Below are 21,243 nucleotides of genomic sequence, written 5' to 3'. Positions count from 1 at the left end.
AACGAATTAAAGAAAACGTAAACGACACAGTCAGCTGAACACCATCCACAGAAAAGCACTTAAAAAGCTATCTGGGCCTCCTATTTACCTGCTGAAAAGGATCGAAAAGGCCAAATGGCAGCTCCGGTCAGTGGAACACAAAACGTAGGAACGAACAAATTGGTTTAAAATCAACGGGAGGCTATTAGAATGCACCGGTAACCTCTAAAATGCCTTTACGGTTTTGCAATTCTCACCAAACTGAGGCCAGAAAGCTCCACACGGTAAGGCCAAAAGGAAGTCCAAATACAGGGAGCGATTGCATCAGGAAAATGAAGGAAAACCTCAAATAAAATTAAAGAAATACTGGCGATCTGCATTTTCTTTGGCATGGTATCGCAATACGGTGTCAATCCATCAACCGACCATTGACAGTAACAAAGAAAAAAAAGAGGTAAATGAGGTGGAGGAGATTACAGCAACAATAGCGGTAACATCACGGAGTGGAGTACGCGGGTACCAAGATGGCAATGGGCTTTTCTTGTGACGAACCCGGCGACGCCTCGATCTAGAAATCTCCGGGGGAATGTTCTCCTTATTGTCTGACACAGATCGATCAACTCCATTTCCATTCCTCGATCTGTCAGCAACATAATGACCTCGCCGAATCCGAAAAGCAGAAGATGAATCTACGGCCCCACGTCCAGGCAGTCTGTCTCTCGCTTCCGGCATTATATTCTCTCGATCCCAGAGAAGAAAGAGATAAGATAAAGATTTGTGTTTTCTCAATCTTGAGCTTCTTCAGGAGCTGCGGTAACAGAGAGAGTTTCCGGCGGCATATTATGCATTTGCATCTGAGAGAGGGAATCGTTTTTAGAGGCGGCGGGGGAAGGGCTTGTGCAAAAAAATTCAGTCTTTGGTTTAGATGCGGAGAGGGAGAAGTTTGCCACAGTTTTTTGTATTTTCGAAATTTAAATTTGGAGTAAAGCGGCAAAGTTGCGTTGAAGATGGGCCGATTTCTAATTTTCAGGTGTCATTGGAGGTAATTTATTTGAGAAGCCATTCAAACGTTTTTAACCTCTCCTAGGGCCCATGGCTGATAAAACAAAAATATGAGGCGATGATGATAATTGTAATGTTATCCAATGATTTATAAAACATAAGCCCATGGCTCCTACTAGGGGTGGCACCAAGCCAAACGGGCACTAAACCGTTCAAGTTCAACTCAAAAAAAACTCAAGTTCAATTTTTACTTGAGTTCGGTTTGAGTTTAAATTTGAAATAAAGCTCGTGAAGTATAACAAGTCAAACATAAGATTTTTTAAGTTTGGCTTGTTAGCTCATGAGCAGCCTCGTTATAGCATAGATTCTTTTTTTACGAAAATACCATTTACTCTTAACTACTCTTGTTAATTCCCTCTTTAATTAGTTGATAGTAGTTTTTATTTACCTCAAACCTCAAAGACGATCGATCGTTCAACTCTTTTGGGTTCCTCAACATCTAATATGATTGTTTGCTAATAGAATAAACACTATTGATGGAGGTATTTGTTTTTTCTTTTAAGTCTATTAAGTTTGGTTATTATACATTAACATGTTATATTACAAAGTCTTTGAATCCTATGTAATACATTGCAGTTCAATAGTACCAAAGTCCCCACAATATTCTCTTCTTTTTGTTTTTTTTTTTTTTAAGTTTTAAATATAGGTTGGAGTTCGAACACGGCTCAAACTCATGCTCAAACTCGATTAAATTTTTTGGGTTCAAGCTTGACTCCAATTTGTTAGAAGTATGCTAATCAAGTCAAACTCTAACATATTCAAGTTCAAGCTTGGTTGATCCTCTCCTTTCCCACAATATTGAAAATCCCATTGAGTCCAACTCTAAAGCTCTTAAAAGGTGAGTATGCACCAAACGGATTTATGAATGAGGTCGACGGGACACCTACAATTTCTGAGACTAATAATTTTATTTACTTTTAGGGCTTTTTGTGTATATAAATCATTGGTGGAAGGTCTTTTTGTAATCATGTAGCAATTACTTTTAATGGGAGCCCTTTAATTATCTTCTAATCTGCAATTTGATTTAGTGACAAGGAGGGAAGAGGGAAAATCAGACCGACAAAGAAAGACTCACATAGGCGGAAAAAACCAAGAGATTAGGCCACAACCAACTTTCACTGAGAAGTTTGATTTAGTTTTGGATAGTTGGTCCAGAAAGCAAAAGTAATGAAATTTGAATACCAGTCGGCATCCCGTTAGTCGAGAAATTCGAGACTTTCTCAAGATTCTTAAATGACTCTTACAGCAAAAAGTTTTACATAGCCAAAATTAATATGGTGGAGTCTAAGAAGAGTCTCAGTTACAAGTGTTTTTTAGTTATGCTAAATTTTTATTTATGTTTAATTATTTAATTGAGTTATGATTTATCTTTAAGTGGCAGACTTTGGATATAACCGAGACAAAGTTAGTTTAATTATAATTGGATTCTACTTGATTTATCTATTAAAAATAGAGATTCATTGTACTCAAACTATATCAAGTCAATACTCTAAAACCATGTCAAATTCTAGGGCATTAATCCAAAAGTTTCTTAATTGATCTGAGGAAGGAGATAGGAGGGGGATGAAGAAGATCAGAAGAGAAGTGAAGAGAGAGAATAAAAAACAAGAAGGGATGAACTCTAAGATCAATAGAAGAAACATTGGAGGAGGGCAAGCATAAGTGTATCTCAGGCAGCAAATGGAACCTAACTTAAATGTAAAGCTTCTTAATCTTTAACAATTCCCAAAACTAGCCATTTTACCCAGAAAATAACCTTTTGTCCTTTGATTTCTCAAAAATTATGAGAAAATAATTAAAAAAAATTATGAGTTGTTGATCAAAATGATATCCACATCAAGTAGCTCACAAGTTATCTAATCCTCGATATAGGATTTTAATTTTTCCACCTTCAGCTCTATAAAAAGTCCACCCAATGAGGGAAAATAGCATTGTGGAGTCCCAATGCTCTCCTATGCCCATCTCAAAACTCCACTGGAATTTGTGGGAGATGCATACGAACTCCCAATGACCGCTTTAATTTCATAAGACTGCACTGATTTTGCGTATTAATATTGGGTGGCAAATCCCTGCAGAAACGCTGCAGCGGACTTGGACACGAAGGAGAGCTTTTAGTTTCGACTTTCACGGAACTTCGGTGAAACTAACGACGATCCCCGCACAGCGCGTGATGGCTTTTTTAAAAAGAGCTCAACCCTATAGTGAAGAACCATGAGCTATGGACACATCATCGTGATTGACAGCCTCGATGAGGCACAGTCAAATGAGGCGACTTCTTTATTCTTCAGGAACACCAGCCAGAGAGAGAGAGAGAGAGAGAGACTTAGGAATTCAGATAATATATAGAGTTAATTGTTAAAGGAATTCGATTACCGAGTTGATCACGAAAAATGTCCGCCGTCAACGTACGGTCCTTTTCGAAATGTCCGGACTCTTGAAGAAGGGAAGAAGAAGAAATTAATTAGATAACAGAAGGAACAACCAAGATCAGGTTTGGCAGAACAATTGGCAGAGAGGAGGGAGATCCCATAACCCGTCGGATGGTTCATGAACGGCTTCCAAGTATTCGTTGACCCCGTTAATGGCATACAACGAAGCAGAGATCTGTCTTTCCACCTTCATGCGGTCAAACACCGTGAGCTGATCTGAGCTGACGTTATCCGGCAATACCATTTGTTTTGGTAGCTCCATTAAGTCTTGGGGCAACGAAAATCTGTCGTTCCCAGGTCCCAAAATCCAGGAGAAATCCTGGTCAGATGAACCATCGGCTGTGAAATCTTCGCTGCAGTGGATCATGTCTGGTCGATAGTCATCCTCAAAGATCAGGGTCTTCGTGTCACTGTCATAAGACGCGCAACTGCTGGTGGTACTGGTTGTTGCTGTAGTCGCGGTAGAATTCGAGATGCTACTCGTGGAAGGCGCAGCAGTAGTAGTACTAGGAGAAGCAGAAGAAGAAGGGAGGGATGCTTGCCTTGTTGGTTTTTTGTGATTGAGAAGATTACGAATGCGAGAAGCAAGGGGAGAATTGGATGATACGTGGGTGATGAAGTTGGTTCGAGTGTTGGACCCACGAAGAAGACAGGCAGCTTCGTCGTAGGCTCGGGCGGCTTCTTCCGCAGTCTCGAAAGTCCCCAGCCACATCCTGATCTTGTGCGTTGTGTCTTTGATCTCTGCAACCCATCTTCCCGAAGGCCTTTGCCGCACCCCCACAAACTTGTTGGCGTTCCTGCCTTTACTACTACTTCCCTTGAATCGGCTGCCCTTAGCTGTTGCAGTCATTTGCTGGAAATGGAGTTGCATATTGGAGAAGAGGGGAATATTGCTTTCGACTGCGCGCTTGCTAGCTGTGATGAGGTGGGAGACGATGCTTTTATTTAAGAGAAGAGGAGGATTTGGGGAGAGAGAAACTCAAGATAGTGGTCGTCTCGTCTGTTTCTTCTCGTCTGGTTATGAATTGGAGTTTTATGGATATTTAAGGCCCTTGGAGGCTTGGACTGAGTTTCCTAACCTTATTTTTGTTTCCTTCTTTATGTCACGTTCCTTAAGACTATTTGTATCCTTCTTTAACCATTTTTCTTTACGATATAACCTCCAAAATACTACTACTCCATTAAAAAATAAAAAGCCAGAAGGAGAATGAAGAGATTATTAACTGTCGATAATCGAGTTTGGCCTGGTCTTGAGCCAGCGTCAACGAGGGAGAAGAAGCACGCCTGGTTGCCACTTGGCTGCATTCGAGGACGGGGATGAATGCATCCAAATACGAAACTATGAGAATTGAGGTGGTGGACGTTGGCGGAATAACGTGCACGGTGTTTGTCGCAACTCCGATGAATCGATCATTTATTTATTCCCATAGTTTAGACCCTATTTCTCATTTTTGAGTCCAGAGATAATGAAAGGAATCAAAAGTCGTAAAAGGAAAGAATAGTTTGGGAGGCACTATCGAGAAAAGATGGAGAGCATTTCACATTATTGGGAGTCTGGGACTTGGGATTATATTATGGCAGTTCATTGTTGATAGTGGGCATCCATCAAGAACGCCTTCAAGGATATCCATGAAAAAAACTCCTTATTTTCCCCCTTTTAGAGAGGTCGAGACGTTTCGATTCACGTCTCGTATGGGATGGAAACAAACCTTTGGAACCAACAAGGGTTTTCAGACAGAGACACCTTGTCTCTGTCCTCAGATGATGGAAGGGCCCTTGCTACTACAAGAAATTATTGTTGGTGGCTGCAAAAATTTCATAGTCAAAATGAAAAAGTCTTTTCCTGATGAAACATGTCGTCAATAGAAAGTACAGCTTTTGGGAAGAATAAATATTGCGAGAAAATTAGAAATTTATCATTAAATGTGGAAAAAATCCAATTCTTTCATAGCAAGAGACATTTTTAAACAAATTTAACTTCTCTTATAAACTTAATAGTGAAAAAACGTAAGTGAGAGTTGAAACATGAAGACTCTGAAGTAAAATGGAGAGTACATGGGAGTTTGTGTCAAACATAAGTTACGCCGGAAAAGACAAAAGAAAGGCAACGACCAAATATAGAGCGAACTAGTTACCATGTAACAGCAAAAGCATTGCCAACTGTTAAAAAAAAAAAAAAAAAAAAAAAACACTTATTACTCGTATATTTTATAAACATGAAAGAACAAAATGTATGTCGCTGCCAACAAATATTAACTCATACTCAATATCCTTCCGCTGGAAAAGCCCAAAAAAAAAAAAAAAAGATCAAGAAACAACAAAACTGCCACCAGAATTGCCTCAAACACAATTCAAGTATTCCCTTCCATAACCCTTTCCTCATGCCATACCCACCATTACCAATGAACAAAATTACAGACCCCAACCCTGTTCCCTCGCTCGATATTGCAGCAGCAGGGACCACAATGAAAAAACACTTTTCGCAATGGTATTATAATACACATTCTACACCAAAACCACCATCTTCAACTCACAGGACTTTCTTCGTTTTTTTTTTTTTTTTTTTTTTTTTTTTTTATTTTTGCCCTCGCTCATCAAGCCACATTGCAGAAAAATCCGAGTGATGAATGGATACACCTCATGCAAAGAATGGGATAATCAAACATATAAAACAGACAAAGCGGCCAAATCAATTATCTAGGAAGGAAGGATGGATTGCAGTGCAATCTGCTGTTGGGGTTGCAAGGAAGACCAGGTTGACGCTAGGGCTTGAGGAGGCATTGTCTGTTGAAGCTGCCTCAAAAGATTAATCATCCGACTTACGGTTTGCTCCGTAGCAAGGTCTTTGCCCGCACATAAAACCTGCATTTTCAATACAACAAACAGAACTTTGTTCAAAGCTATTGGAAAAGGCAAAAAAGTAATCGCCACAGAATATATTAATAGAAATTAAAGTGACAACGAGACTGCTAGACCATCTTTGAATTCGTGAACAAAGGAATCAGAACAGCTGAACCACATGTGAGTGAATGATAAAGTTTGTTAAGATAATAGAAATGCAGAACTCTACTTTTTCACTTAAATAGCTACAGAAGTTAATCAGTAATAATGGAAAATTAAAGGAAATGATCATGAATGCTTCCACTATCAATCAAGTCTATCACAACTTTTTTCGGCCAGTGTCGAAAATTTTGAACAGTGTCAAATATGCTCAAGGCTGTTATGTACAGCTCAATTTTAATCCATCATTGCTTCCATCAGCAATAGTTAAAAGATCCAGAAAAGCACATACAAGAATAAGAGATTACCTCAGCAAACACAGCAACAATTTTAGGAAGATATTGGTTGTCTGGGCCAAGAAGCTCCATATCAGCCCTGTATCAAATAGACAGCAATTGTAACAGATGACAATTCAGGAGGAAAAATTTATTAAATTTAGTGTTGCATGTTCTTGTGTCTTATCAATCAGCAATACCTCTCGACCATAGAACAAAGTTGATCATGAACCACTTTAGCCTCTATCAAATCACTTTTAATAGGCAAGCAGCTTAACCAGCCAGGAACAACCTGCAAACAATAGATGTCGCTAGAAGCCTCAGCACACTACAGTTAGGGAATCCTGTGGATAAACAATAAAGTGTGTACTAATAGATAAAGATGACAGAACCCTGTAGAAAGTAATAAACGTCCAAACTCAGTTTCTAAATGAATTTAGGCAAGCTCCCAAAGTTACAGATGCTTGGTAAGAAGACTCCGCCGATATGAATTACTAAGGAAAACTTGGCTAAGCAATTTGATAATAAAAGTAACTTCATCTTTTTTTTTTTCGAATAGCAAGAATTTAAAAAACAACTTGTAAGTTTATTTTGCTCTCTGTTTAATAATATTAGCATCTTTTTTTTTAATGCTGATAACAGCATACAATACACCCCTCTACCCCCCAGTGAGACATGAACCCAGGACCTCACACTAGAAGCTCCCCTCCCCCCAACCAAAAAAAAAAAAAAAAATGTAGCAGAGTCAAAGGCCCAATCCACACGTTATTAGCCTTTACGTAGTCATGAGCAGATATAATTTGCAAATTCTAAACACAAAATGACAACTCCAATCTCACTTAAAAAAAACAATATTTTTTTTTGCGAGGCCTTCATATTCAACAAATGTCTGTAACCAATACCTCTTTAATTTTAAAACAATTTATCAAACCAGTAGTTTTTTCATGTTGGAGTAGTTATTCAATTTATCCTTATTTATAGCATGCGGTTTGTGCAAACGACTTCAGTGAGCAACTATTGTTGATGGAAACCACCAAAGATAATGCTATAATACCATCAAATTTCAAACTGTGCACAACCAATCTAAATTTCTGCAAATAGAGTATTTTTACTACTTCAAAAAACAGATCTCAGTCGACTTTCCATTTATTAAAACCATGAAGCAAGTAAGCCCAGCTGGGAAAACATATACAGAATTTGCTTATTGGATGCAGCAAGCTATTAAAATAATTCACACAAGAAATTATCAAAATGAGAAAGAGCCTACCAGTGCAGCATCTATACTGTCACGATGGAACTGGCAAATTTTTCCTAGGGCTGATACAGCATTGTCATATGCCATTACATTGTCTGAATGTAGTGCATTTGGGTGCCTTATTACAAAATTTAGCCTGGAAAGAGCTTCTGTAAATCCAAAACAAACAAATGTCAATAAAACAGCTCTATTAGTGAAACTTAAACCAAAGTAAATAAATCAAATAAGATACCTCCCACAAGGGGTTTAAACACAGATCCTCCAAATTCAGCACATACGCCAATTCCATAAACCGCAGCCTGAATATAGTTCAGTTTCAAGAGTTATGTACAAGACATCTACAAGCAGAGAGAAGAAAAGGACCTTATATCAAACCTGTCGAACATCTGGATTTACATCATTGCATGCTTCCAACAAAAATGGAACATAAGTATCATAGTATCTGCTCAAACAAATAGCTTAGTCAGTGAAACAGAAAGAGAATGAACTACAACAGAAACACAATATTACTTTCATGCTTACTTGAGAGCTGCTTCTTTACACTGTTCAGCAACATCATCAAAAATGCAAATTGCAATTCGTCGCTCTTCGGCTGTTTTATCCTTGCCCTGAAAGTAAAGCAATATATAGTTATCTCTAAATGAACAGAAAGAAAGATATAATTCAGAAAAATATTTTCTGTTCCAAGCTCGGAAATGAATTGTTCGTTAATGTTGAACGGTAACAACATTGCACCATTTAAAGGTACTGAAACTAAGAAAGAGACCTAACATGTAATGAAACATAATGTCTAGCAGTCACATTCATCACCTGCATTATCTTGGGTTGGTTTCTTAGTATTTTTGTCTGTGTGTGAGTGTGTGTGTGTGTCAGGGGAGAGGGAGGGGGTTTAATTCCTCAACAAGTATAGACATTCCATGAAGGTAATATGTAACTAAAAAACCCCAACCATTCATTTAACCACCTTACCCACTGGTTCAGGTACCAAAATACTAGTGAAACTGGCTTTTGTTTCCATCCATCCACAACACTTGTCTAACACAACAGATTCATCTCCACCATTGGGAACAGGTATCAATCATAGAGAGTGCAACTAGCAATAATTTGTACAAGCTCGTACAATATAATGTAACCCACAAATTTTATTAAACATGTTATAATCGCCTCACTGGTAACAGCAATAATAGATAAAACCACATTACAAATCACATATATGACAATCACATGCACAAATTCAAAAGCCAACTTACCCACATAGGTGTCATATATGAAGATAGTTCATCAAAGAAAGGCAAAAAAGAAGCTCCAAATGTTTTAATCAATGTGCCTAAGCAATCACCAACCTGCACATATCAACAAATAAATGTGATCAGTTTAAGAAAAAAGAAAAAACTTGCCAACAGAAAAAATCAGAACAATGAAAAGTTGCAAGACAAACTTTATCAAAGACTTCTTCTTCCTGCTCATTCTCTTCTTTTAGCAACTCCCCCTCTTCAGCATCAAAATCTTCAGCTTTGGCCCTATCTGCCCTTTCTCTTTTTCTAGTTGAGCTAGCAGTTATAACCTGTTTTATCTCATCCACTATAAGCCTCACCTGGTTTTCGTCTAACAGTCGCCCAGATATCTGGAAGAAAGCAAAAAAACAACAGTGAGTCATCAAAACACAGAAACAAAAAACACAGACATTGTAAACAGATAAACCAGTAGAGAGCCAAGCAATAAAATAAAATAAAAGCCAACCTGTATACATTCATTCAAAGAGTCCAACATGCTAGCACAAATTTCAGTCTCAGGTTCCTGTCACCCAAGTACAGTTCAGTTGAAGATACAAAGATTAAAAAACAACAGCCTAATAACCATAAATATTAGGGAATTGACCTTGTGCAAAGCTTCAAGTAGAGCAGGTATTATGTAGTCTGATAACTGCTTAACATAGGACTCATCGCGACCTTGAGCTTGTCCTTTCTCAACTGCCAATTTGGCTGAACGCAACAGCTCCGGCATGGCTGAGTTATATCAGAAAATCACATCAGGCAACCAGGCAAATAAAAATATATCCTATTCTCTACCAGATTGAGATAAATGAAGAGAAGAGAGAATACTATAAACCAAAAAAGAAAAAAATGTGTACCTGAGACGGCAGCCTTCCTGACTTCTTCGTGAAAGTAAAACTTAAGAAGTGGAACTAAAGTCGGAGCAACCTGCAGAAGTCATGGATCACACTTGCGTTTTAATATTCATTTTCATTATATGTACCAAAGCTTAATAAAAAACAACTTTTTACTAACCAACCTGATCAATCCAAGGGTAAAACCCTTCCTTTAATTCATCAGCATAGCAACACAGCATATTACAAGCTGTAGCTTTCTCTTCCAAGACACTAGTTTTGATGCCTATCCTCTTATCACCAAGAGTAATAGTTTCGATACTGCAAACCAAAGACAAAAATATAAAATTCAAACAAAACTAAAATTTGAAATGAAATAATTTGGCCAAAATTGCTGAATGCATGGTCACCAGTGCAAATATGTCTTAACCAAACACAACGAATAAACCTTCATTGTTCTGAGCTTTTAGACCTATAAAAATTCACTCATTTCTTCTTTTTAATGGCCATCAAGATTTCATTACAGAATGAACCTTCCAAAAATACTCGGAAGCTAAAAAGAAAAAGAGTGGCCACCACACTATACAATGTGGTATTTGGTAACTACGATGGCCCAAGAAAATCCACAGGCAACAGACATAAAAACATGGAACAATAAAAGTTAAATCTCAAAGTTAATAAAAGGTACGACAAATGGAATACGTTTCAGGTAATCCCCATACAAATCATGTTTGTAAATCCGAGCATTTGTTCTGTCAAATTTACCAAATGAAAAAGAGTTGTTCATACTCAACAAAGGATGTAGGTACAACGAAGTCAAAATATAACAAAAAAATACATAAAGACATATACAAGCATTCATCAATTAAAACAAAAAAAATTGTATGAAAAAAATAAAAATAAAAGGCAGTAAACAAACCTTTCATCATCAGATTCATCAATCTCATCGTCTGAATCTGCAGAAGTAATAGTCACATCTGGCTTAAGCCGAGCAGACTGAAGCAATGGGGGCATTACAACAGTCATGTATGGCAGGAAATCCTGACCCAGACACTTGCACAACCTAGCCCAAGCCTACAAAGGTGATGAAGCAAAAAAATCAATGTTATAAAACCACACAAAGATAAATAGAACAAGACAGCATAAAGGGGCCAGGAAATAATACAGTACCTGTAGCATGTAGCTTGTTGTGGGGTCATCAGTCTCCAAATTAGATCCTTGCAATGACATCAAAACATCCATAACCTAGAAGGGAAATAGCAAGAATATAGGATTAAAAAAAGGCAAAAATATGACAATTTACAATAATTGACATTTTTTATCAATGAAGAACAAAAACAAGTTTTGTTACTCCAACTTACATAGCCATGTGACAGTTTAAAACTTTACCTGTTTGGCATCCTCCCTGAACTTATCCTTACCCACAGCCATTCCAACCAAACTAATACATTCCAAGGATTTGGCACGAAGCATGCGATTAGACTTATCCGTAGCGTTCACCAAAATAGCTTTGAGATAAGGCATAACAGCATCATAGTATTTTTGAAAGTTTTCCTGATTAAAAAGCATCCATACACTGTAAGACGATGTTAAATAAGCAAAATAAAATAAAACAACCACAACAGTAATTAGACAGTACTTGAGATGAATCTGCTACTGACGCTAAAGCAGTCAAAGCACCTTCCTGCACCATCTGCTTGCCATTCTGAATGACACAACAGTAATATATGCTTAGTGATCAGCGAAAACAGACACTAAAGTGAAGATTGCAATTATTCAAATTCCAACAAGCCATACCTGCAAGAGTACAAGCAGTTTGGACACAATCCCATCTAGGTATGGTGTCAAAATATCTGGAGTGCAGTTCTCACTGAAATTGAGAACAGCTGAAGCAGCATGAGCCTGTAGAACAACAAGAATACAATTGATAATAGCATCAATGGTGCCAATCCCATCATTTCAGTGAACACTTCGAGATCTCTCTCTCTCTCTCACACACTGAACTATACTCATGACAATTATTAGTAGTACTATGCAGAGAATAACTGAATCAAAAATCTTGCATCCAATGCAAAAAAAAAAAAAATGTATAGTTTTTTTTTTTTTTTGAATGTTGAACATCATATACTTGAACCGAAGATCTCACACTAGAACCTCCCCCACCCCCTCCTTCCATGTGGCCATTGAACCAAAGGCCCAATGCACTAAAAACATATAGTTAAAGGATGCTTCTTTTATGTGGATTAGTATAGTTTTTTGGGGATTTCTTCTTCAGAAACAACAATGTTAAAATCATGAATCAAATTAAACAAACTTGTCAGCATCAAGACAGCAAATCCAAAGATAAAGTCAATAAAAAATAACCGCATCAAAAATCAAAAACTAATGAACGCTTATAAAACAACATATTTTGATAAACCACTTAAAGAGTACTTTTGCTGGTAATCACTTTATGACAAAGATTAGCAATTTCCATCAACCTTCAAAAAATAGTCAAAAAAACATTGACCAAAAGGGATGAATTAAATTTGTGAATGTCGGAGGGTTCACTCATACAATCTGTTTCAAGTTTATACCATCATCTGCATCACCATTTAAGGGCAAGGGTAACTAAAGATATTCTTTGAAGGCACCATCACTTGAGATCCAGTGGTACCAAATGATGGCAGAAGAGATGATTCATATATGAGCAATCATTGGCATAGCTTAACACACAGATATGCTAGAGGGTGTTGCTTGCAAAACTTTATTAGATAAAACTTCCTAAGAATATGTAACTCCCTCTTAATCCATTGAGACCATTGGGTCATTTTGAGAGTTATTACGAGTTGCAGGTTTTCTTCAATAGCAAAGAACAAACAGGAAACTAGTACTACGTCCTTATTTTTTTTATTCTATTGAACTATATGATAAGAAATTTCCTCCAGAAAAGTAAACCACTCTTAATTACAACATAATAATTGGGACTTGACAGTCTTACTAGCTAAAAGACAAATAAGAAATTATGACAACATCCACATATAATTTTTTACTCAACAAGCATAGCATAAGATCTAACACATATTTGTCCCATGCCGCATCTCTATCCAATTTGCTAATCAATCTTACCTTTCCATTTCACTACTCATTGCACAGAAAGTGAATATTTACAAAATTTTATGTACACATTGTATATGCATATGTGTGGGTATATATAAATATTAAGCGAAGGAGTGAGAAAACCAATTTGATACATCCTTATCATTCTGTGAAGAAAACTATCATATATCCTACTCTCAACTCTTTAACATCATAACCTAAATCCAAAACCATTAAAAATACATAATTACATAATCAAATGAAAATATTCAAGCAAACATCATCAACATAAAACAGGATCAGTTGTTCTACTCTCAGAAGTACATTTTCATCTCTTCAACAGTAAAAACTGAATGATAAGCAAACTGCTACGTAACAGAACCATATCACATAACAGAGAGATGGAAACACAAGCAAACAAGTTCGTAATTGTAAATTTTGCATCACCCGTTTTATTTTGTCTTTTTTATCATGAAATCATCAATTAGACAGTGGACTGGACCTTTAGCTCAATGATCACATGATGATGTTATCAGATTAAAGTCTTGTGTTCTAAGTGTCATTGAAGGAAAAGGTGTAGAGTGCATATGGGTGTAGTCAACATTCAAAAAACAAATGAAAAATCAATTAGACAATTAATTAAATCAATATCATAAACTATGCACCTGCACACGAGGATTTTGGAAATCATCCATTGCAGAGGCTAAAGCAGGGAGCACTCTCTGATGATACTGATGCTGTAGATCTGGTCCTAGGTCTGTAGACAATTGCCCAATTGCATTAATAGCTGCCCATCGGACTCGTGGATGAGGATCTTGGAATGAGCTCAGAACCATATTCACCACTTGCTCCAGGTTTTTAATCATGACCTGAATACAATAAAAGGGATAGAGAAAAGGTAAACAGCACGAAAAGTTTATATGAAAAGCACAACCAATCAAATTGGATGAATTTAACAAGCTTTCCCAAGAAAAACATTTTAAAAAAGACATAGATAACAAAAGTATAGACAACAAAAAAAAATATACTAGCTAAGTATTCTAAATAAAGTTCCCGAATACATGCATGTGCATTAAAAAAAAAGTAGCAAAAAAATACCAAATCCAGTAACTTAGTAAACGCAAAACATATATGCCACTGGTCAAGAAAGATTTGATATCTTTACTTAAAAATCGAAAAACATATAGAGCTAACAAGGGAACACAAATTTACATAAATAAAGAGCTAAGCACACTAGGAATTCGAGAACAAAAGTGAGTTGTTTTAAAAATCTTGACCAGGGAATCACTCAAATAGAAGTTTGACATGAAAAAACAAAAAAAAAAAAAAAATGCAGACTAAGAAAACCAGGTTTCAGCCACAAATTACAAGAACGAACTACAACACAGACAAACAACCAAAGCAGCAAAGCAAAAAGAACCTGTGCACTAAAGAAGTCAAACAGAAAGCCATTTCAATCATATAGATAGAGAGTTTCCGGAGCGCTAAAAGAGAATGACAGTTAAAATTAACAAAAAAATATATTTTAAACTTAGAAGAGTTAAGAACCAACTTATTAAGTTGTATTAAACGGACTCAAAGAAGTTGATCAAATTAATACGTACTATTAAATAGTTAAAGATCTTACTGATAAGATGATCAACTTAAATTCTTTGTACACAGCTTAAACTGCAGAAAGAGCTAATTAACAATTCTCAATGCTAAAAGTTGCTGTCAATATCTAAACTCTTACCATTCTACCTGTAATAATTTGAGCTTTCTTTTCTCAATGCTAAAGTTGCTGTCAATATCTAAGCTTTTAACATTCTACCTGTAACAATTTGAGCTTTCTTTTCTCAATTCTAAAGTTGCTGTCAATATCTAAGCTCTTAACATCTACCCGCAACAATTTGAGCTTTTCTTTCCCCTAGGTTCAAAACTGCATAAACCTAAACTAAAATAGGAGAATATATTAAAAAAAGTGCAAGTCATCCATCAATTTTTATGATCAAGGTACCTTTGAGCAACCTTCAGCGATTTGAGCAAGAGTGATCAGAGCTGCATGATGCTTTTGCCACTCGGGTGCAGCCAAATATGCAGGAAGAAGCTCAGAAGCAACTGGTACTATGGTATTCCCACCAAGAGAAATGGAAAGTCTATCCAAACATTCCTGGCCAACACTATAATTACTAGTCTCGCCAGCATCTTCATCCTCGGTTTCTGCATGATGCCATGCAGGATCATCTTCTATGTCCAGTAACATCTTCATCAAGATACTAAATAACCTTCCGATAAATTGCGGAAGCTTCCTCATCATACCGGGGGCACGCTCTCTAGCCTCCGCCAAGGTGATGACAAATTCAATAGCCAAGTGGCGTGTACCCTCTTCCAGCCCCTCGGCCTCTGCAATCTGAAGCATGGAGCCGACAACGTCAACCAGTTGGCGACGAAGAAACTTAGGCTCGGTGCCCGCCAGCTCGATCAAAAGTTCGAGAGCTTCTTGAGCCGTAGACTCCTGACCTGAGTTAAGGGCTTCAGTAAGCGTTTGCATCATAGCCGGGAGGAGATCTTGGAAGCGATCTCGTTCGGCAGGTGAGGATAGGCATTGGATGAAATTGATCGCCGCTCCCAGAGCAGCGATTCTAACATCGGCAGAGACGGATGAGGATAGACACTGAAGAAATACAGAATGGAGGGTATTCAGATGGGGTATTAGGGTTTCCCCGATATATTGAGACAATTGAGCGAACATTAAGAGGGCGGACTCCTGGAGACGCGGTGTATCGGATGTAACGCACTGGAACATGAAAGGTAGAAGATCGGGCCAACCCCCCTCCGGCAGAATACCAGATGCGAGCTCAGAAACGGTATCGCAGAGCTTCTTGGAAATGGATTTTGCTTCCTCCCGTTGCACGCAGGCAAGAAGGAGCGACTTGAGAGCCGTCTGGGTGGCCGGTGCAAGTTGGGGCCAGATATAGGAGTCATCCCGAGTGAGTTGCTTACGGAGGAGGATGGCGGCCATCGCCCGTGCCTCGACATGGGGAGAGGACTGGAGAAGATGGGCGAGTTTAAGAGCGAGGGTATCCGGCTGAGTTTGCTTGCAGAGATTGAATAGCGCTTCAGCCTGCGACCGCTGCTCGTTACCCGTAGACATAAGGTGGGAGATAAGCGTCTCAAATGGCGCCGGGTCTGGCCCCAAAACAACCGCAATTTGGAACTGGGTGGAATCGTTCGCCGCCATGACCGATGGACGTAGAGACGAGTAGACAATATGGAGGTAATCCGCTGTCAATCTTTATCGCCTCTGAGTCTCGGGGAACGCCTCCAGGGGGAGAGAGGAGGGGAAGTAAGGATGGAAGGGGAGGGTTTTGATGGGGGAGAGTGGCAGTGGGTTTTGGGGCTTTAGGGTTAGGGTTAGGGTTAAGATAAGGGGCGAGGTTAATTAAGAAAGATAAGGAGAGATAATAGTAAACAGATGAAAGAAAACACGTAAAGGCGCCATTAGCTGTGAATGAGAAAGAAAAAGGGAAACCCCATGTTTTCTTTGTAGCTTCGGAGTTGCGAGGGAAACCGTGAGGAACTCCGGGTGTACGGATAATATTTGTCCAGTTAGAGCTTGCCACGTGTTTTTCTTTCCTTCCCTATTCCCATGAAGACGTGCTTAGGGTGAGAAGTTCCTCACGGTTCAGAATAGCAACTGGTCGCTTTCTCCATCGCACCCTCTCTCGCGAAGTGAGAAAATTTTCTTTTGTCTAAATAATTATCTGTTGTCAAGCAATAGAAAATATTTTTTCTCTCCAAATTATATATTTTTTATTTTATTTTTGTCTAATTGCATCTCGTTGCATCAGACACTAATAATATTCGATGGTATAAGGGTGTTTTGGTAATACTCTGCGTAAGGGATGATTGATCAACTTCGACAAGAGATGACCGCCAGCCAGCAATTTTAAATTCGAGCACTCGATGAAAATGTGGGGCTTACCACCCAAAAAGTGGTCGTCATCCTCAGGTCACCGGAACTGGCCTGTGTCTTCAAATACTAAAACCTGAAAAAAGGAAGAAAAAAAATCAAAGACAGAGGCCAACCAATCGAGGAGACTCTGTTATAGTAGTGTACACGCCATGAAAGTGGACAATTCTTTAGTTTTCTTTTTCGTATTTGAAAGATCATTTTGTAATGGAAATCAAAACTAGCAAAACCTGAGAATTCGTCGCCCAGAGATTTATTGCAAGCGACTTGAGCTGTAGAATTCCACGCCCCGAGTCGTCGTCTTTCGTACATTTGAGGGAGCTACTATAGGCAAGTAATGGAATTGACAGGCGCGACAGATGATGGATTCCCATTTAGGAGAGCAGGGAGGATTTCGTAATCTGCGATTTGGTTGACAGCAACGACTCGCACGGAGTCCAGAACGAAAGGTAGAGAACTAGTGAAAAGCAGACCTTGTCACGATCATTTATGGGAATTTTACAAGTAAAAAGAAAATCTTTTATTAGCCAGCAGATCGTCCTGGTCAGCGCCAGGAAGGCAATTTCAAACAGCCGCGTGGAAAATATGAACTTACAATTTCCACTTGTTATTTTCTGACCTCACACCGTTTGGTAGTTTATAAGTAACTTTACGAAAACCGATTTATAGCCCATTGTGACGGTTGCCTTTGATCATGGTAGCATGTTTTGTACCAAATAGTTTTTCCTATCGGGATCAATCCTATGATATGTTATTTTCAAATATGGCAGACAATATATCAGAATTTGAGAAAGAGATAAATTTCAAATGTGTTCAACTGAATTTGTAATGTTTAGGAAAAATTAATCATTAATTTTTAAAAGGAACAAAAAATCCCACTTTAGAAATAGGGGGTTGTTCTCTCACTCTTCTACAAGGGGTAGGTGGAAATTATGTAGAGAGAGAGAATGGCAAATCCCCTCCCTTTTTCATGAATATAAAGTGAGGGAAAGGGCCAAAAAATGAGGGGTTCCACTCTCCCCTCACTCTTGTTTTGGTATCAAGATGCATATTGAAATATTTTTTTACAATAATAAATATTTAAATTACTAATAAAATACATTAAGATGCTTCTATATTTGTCTCTTCAATGCTCCCCCTTAAGCTGGAGTTGTTAACTTCAACTTCCAAATAAACTATTCTTGGTCTTCAATACCAATCTTCAATTGCCTTCAACACCTTTGGCTGCAAAAATCGTCATTATCTATTCTCCTCCTTATTTGGATGTTATTTATTGTTGGTCACATAAACAAGTTTTTACCATAAAACAAATACGAGACAAGAAACATCACTCCTAGCTAAACGACAAGACCCCATACACCAATCAAAATGGTTTAAGTCTTAATAGATCTTTGTTTAATTTCAATGGTGGACAAGCCCAAATATAAAACAATGATAAATAGACTAACTATTTGAAGGGTTTCTTAGGAAAAAAAATCACCAACAAAGATTCGACCACAACAAAGGATGTAAAAATATTGCTTCTATAGTTGTTTTGCAATGAGGAGATAATGAAGCAAAAGATAGCAATCGAAGTAGAAAAAAGACAAAACAACAAAGAGGAGATCTCATGCCAAACTGCCTTGTGCAATCTCCCCCGTAAAACCAAAAGATAATAATTTTATTAGAGGTTGTGACTTGCCATGTGAGTGGATCCAACATGGCAAAGGTGTATATAATTTTCCTGATCTATTTTCTACTTTTTGTCATGTTTTACCTTTGTTGTTGAAACACGAATCATATGTGTAGGAAACTCACCTCTCTCCAAATCCTGCTCACCAATTACAACTACATTCTCCCCTCTTATTACATTTAATCCTTTTTTGGAGTTTCCAACCCTATACTTATTTAGATTTTAAAATCTTAATTTTATGATTTTTTTTTTTTTGCAAAAATAGTATCAAAATCCAATTATAAACCTCCATTGAGTCTCATAATTTGATTTGTCATGCTAGAAAGGTCAAGGTTACATCGCTTGGAACAAATATTTGATCAACTACGCTTGTGGTGAGGGCTTATAATCCATCTTCTTGAGTAGAAAAAAATATTTAAAGTTCAAGTAGTAGAGTGAATAATATATTAAATAAAATTTCTTCTAAATTGTCACTAAAACCCCTTGACGTCTCTTATACGTTGATCACTGTCTTACACATTGAGATCTTGAGGATAAACTTTGAAACGGCACTTAAAAAGGCTACCACATGCTGACAGGTAGTTAGCTATGAGGCTACAACTTGGTTGTGCAATCTACAAAAATAGATTTGTAGGTAGGGAAAACTGCTAGTATTGGTGAATTTGGATTTATTGCAACCTCTTTCTCGACTTTTGGAGTTCAACAAGATTGATGTTGTTTATCTTGATTTGATACTTGGAAACGACAACGTAACCATCACCATCTCCAAGCATTGTGGTTGAGAGGAGAAACTTTTTGATTAAAATGTTGTAGAAGTGGTGCAAATCAATCGGTTGGGACAATAGCAAGAGACAAATTCAAGGGAACATATGGATTGTGAGCGAAGGCAAGTGTTAAATAATCATTTGCAAATAAATTTAGTATATTTGCTAGTTGACCTATCTGTAGCTGCTTCACCATCATTTCTCTTTTGACAACATGAGCAAGAGGAGGAGGACATTTTGATAGGGAGTAATAGGGAGGAAATAGAGGGAAAACAAATAGGACACTTAAGTTGACACAAACAACATATAAATTCACCGCTAATACTACACCGTCAAGCATAGGAACAAACGATCTCGTAAATGAAAGGGGTGAGAACTAAAAGGCACAATTATAACCCATGTCCTTCTCTCTCTAATCTAAATATTTGAACCCCTCCAAGATGTTATCACCAAGCTCACTCCTTCTGAAGAGTACTCTTGCACATCACAAAGGCGGTGCTCTTTCTTAGTCACTTTTTTGTCTGTCCCACTAATCCATGACCAAACCAACAGTACGACTACTTGACCAATATGAAGAGCCTTAATAATAATTTTCAACACCCGTATCAACATGAAGGGAAAAGAGAAATGGAAGATTGATCATCGAGAATGGACATTTCAATGGATGATTAGAGGATAATGCAAATATGGAATCATTCCACTTCATCCCTTATCCTTTTGAAAATTCGGGGGTGATTTGTCCCTCGATCGTTTTTTTTTGTTTGTAAATATAACATCATGATAATGTCATCTTGGGTCAAACAACTCAAATTGGACTTGATAACTTCTCTCTTCTAGTGCCTAGTTGATCTTTAAAACATGATGGACAAAAATTGCTAAAAAATTTTTTAGTTAAAAATTGAATTAATATAGAAAACATAGGAAGAAGGCACCTCTAATGAGACTTGAACTTCAGTTCAACGATCCTATTTTGTGTCTTTTAGTTTGAGATCTCTTTAGGTTCGGGCATAAAACCCCATTGTACTAGTGGACAAAATAAATTTATCTGAAAATTGGATTTGTATTTAAAGGTGATGATCAAAAGCTAAAGAGAAAAAAGATTAAGTTTTTGATATGTTGTCGAGTAGAAGTACATTTGTCAATTTTACCTGTCTACTCAAATATTTGTTTATCATATATTAAATTAAAACAAAAAAAAACTTATTGGATTAGATATTTAGGTAATTTTACCTGATTAGTTGCCTGCTACTTATTAAATGAAAAAAAAATGGGTAACAATTATTCTATACCCTATTAACAAATTACCCGATAAGAGTAATTTGATAAGTTTCTATTTGAGTGAATGTATGCTTGAGTTAAAACACCATTTCAATTATTTTTTTCTAAGAATCTTATAATATTCTTTTAAAGATTTTTTTGTACATTATAACAACTTTGTTATTAGGGCTAATGCATATGTGATGATACTATGTTTTATAATTTTATAAATCTTTAATTATTTTATTATTATTTCATTTATTAACCTGCTTAGTATTCTACATATCTATAATAACTTTGACCAATATACCATCTATAAATAGAATATATACGAAATCGTTTTCGCGTACGTACCAGTTTACACCATACGTGGAGTCGCACTGATTTTCTGGCCGACGAACTGCTGTGACGAC

The 21,243-nt window shown here is 37.3% G+C and overlaps 2 protein-coding genes across 2 annotated transcripts; both read right to left on the bottom strand.

The window, feature by feature from the left end:
* Nucleotides 1-3,528: 3,528 nt before the first annotated feature.
* Nucleotides 3,529-4,320, bottom strand: LOC137935882 (ethylene-responsive transcription factor ERN1). The gene has a single exon (XM_068780277.1). It carries the CDS (start codon nucleotides 4,318-4,320, stop codon nucleotides 3,529-3,531), a length of 792 nt encoding a protein of 263 aa, XP_068636378.1.
* A 1,697-nt stretch (nucleotides 4,321-6,017) lies between these two features.
* LOC137936075 (uncharacterized) lies at nucleotides 6,018-16,636 on the bottom strand. Its single transcript, XM_068780606.1, has 20 exons — nucleotides 15,182-16,636; nucleotides 13,851-14,054; nucleotides 11,905-12,009; nucleotides 11,747-11,812; nucleotides 11,497-11,661; nucleotides 11,278-11,352; nucleotides 11,027-11,181; nucleotides 10,293-10,428; nucleotides 10,132-10,201; nucleotides 9,879-10,006; nucleotides 9,741-9,797; nucleotides 9,439-9,624; nucleotides 9,251-9,343; nucleotides 8,523-8,608; nucleotides 8,376-8,442; nucleotides 8,233-8,299; nucleotides 8,013-8,149; nucleotides 6,946-7,037; nucleotides 6,779-6,845; nucleotides 6,018-6,332 (listed from the first exon to the last, which is right to left on the bottom strand). Exons 1-20 carry the CDS (start codon nucleotides 16,403-16,405, stop codon nucleotides 6,168-6,170), a joined length of 3,345 nt encoding a protein of 1,114 aa, XP_068636707.1. The 5' UTR covers nucleotides 16,406-16,636; the 3' UTR covers nucleotides 6,018-6,167.
* Between the last annotated feature and the right edge of the window lie 4,607 nt (nucleotides 16,637-21,243).

The sequence above is a fragment of the Aristolochia californica genome, unplaced genomic scaffold (genome assembly GCF_029961685.1).
Source record: "Aristolochia californica isolate CCGP_79_NKW_82.1479 unplaced genomic scaffold, dmAriCali1.0.hap1 SCAF_7, whole genome shotgun sequence".
NCBI classification, from domain to species: Eukaryota; Viridiplantae; Streptophyta; class Magnoliopsida; order Piperales; family Aristolochiaceae; genus Aristolochia; species Aristolochia californica.
Note: the sequence above shows the minus strand (reverse complement) of the source record. Positions and strands in the feature narration are given on the sequence as shown.

What these genes read in the sequence shown, in the direction of transcription:
- LOC137935882 (XM_068780277.1), bottom strand. Translation starts at nt 4,320, where the DNA reads ATGACTGCAACAGCTAAGGGCAGCCGATTCAAGGGAAGTAGTAGTAAA.
- LOC137936075 (XM_068780606.1), bottom strand. Translation starts at nt 16,405, where the DNA reads ATGGCGGCGAACGATTCCACCCAGTTCCAAATTGCGGTTGTTTTGGGG. An exon ending in GTTTAAACCCCTTGTGGGAG is followed by an intron (nt 8,150 to 8,232) that starts GTATCTTATTTG and finishes TTGGATTTACAG; the next exon opens with AAGCTCTTTCCAGGCTAAAT. An exon ending in TTGTTGCTGTGTTTGCTGAG is followed by an intron (nt 6,333 to 6,778) that starts GTAATCTCTTAT and finishes TTGAAAATGCAG; the next exon opens with GTTTTATGTGCGGGCAAAGA.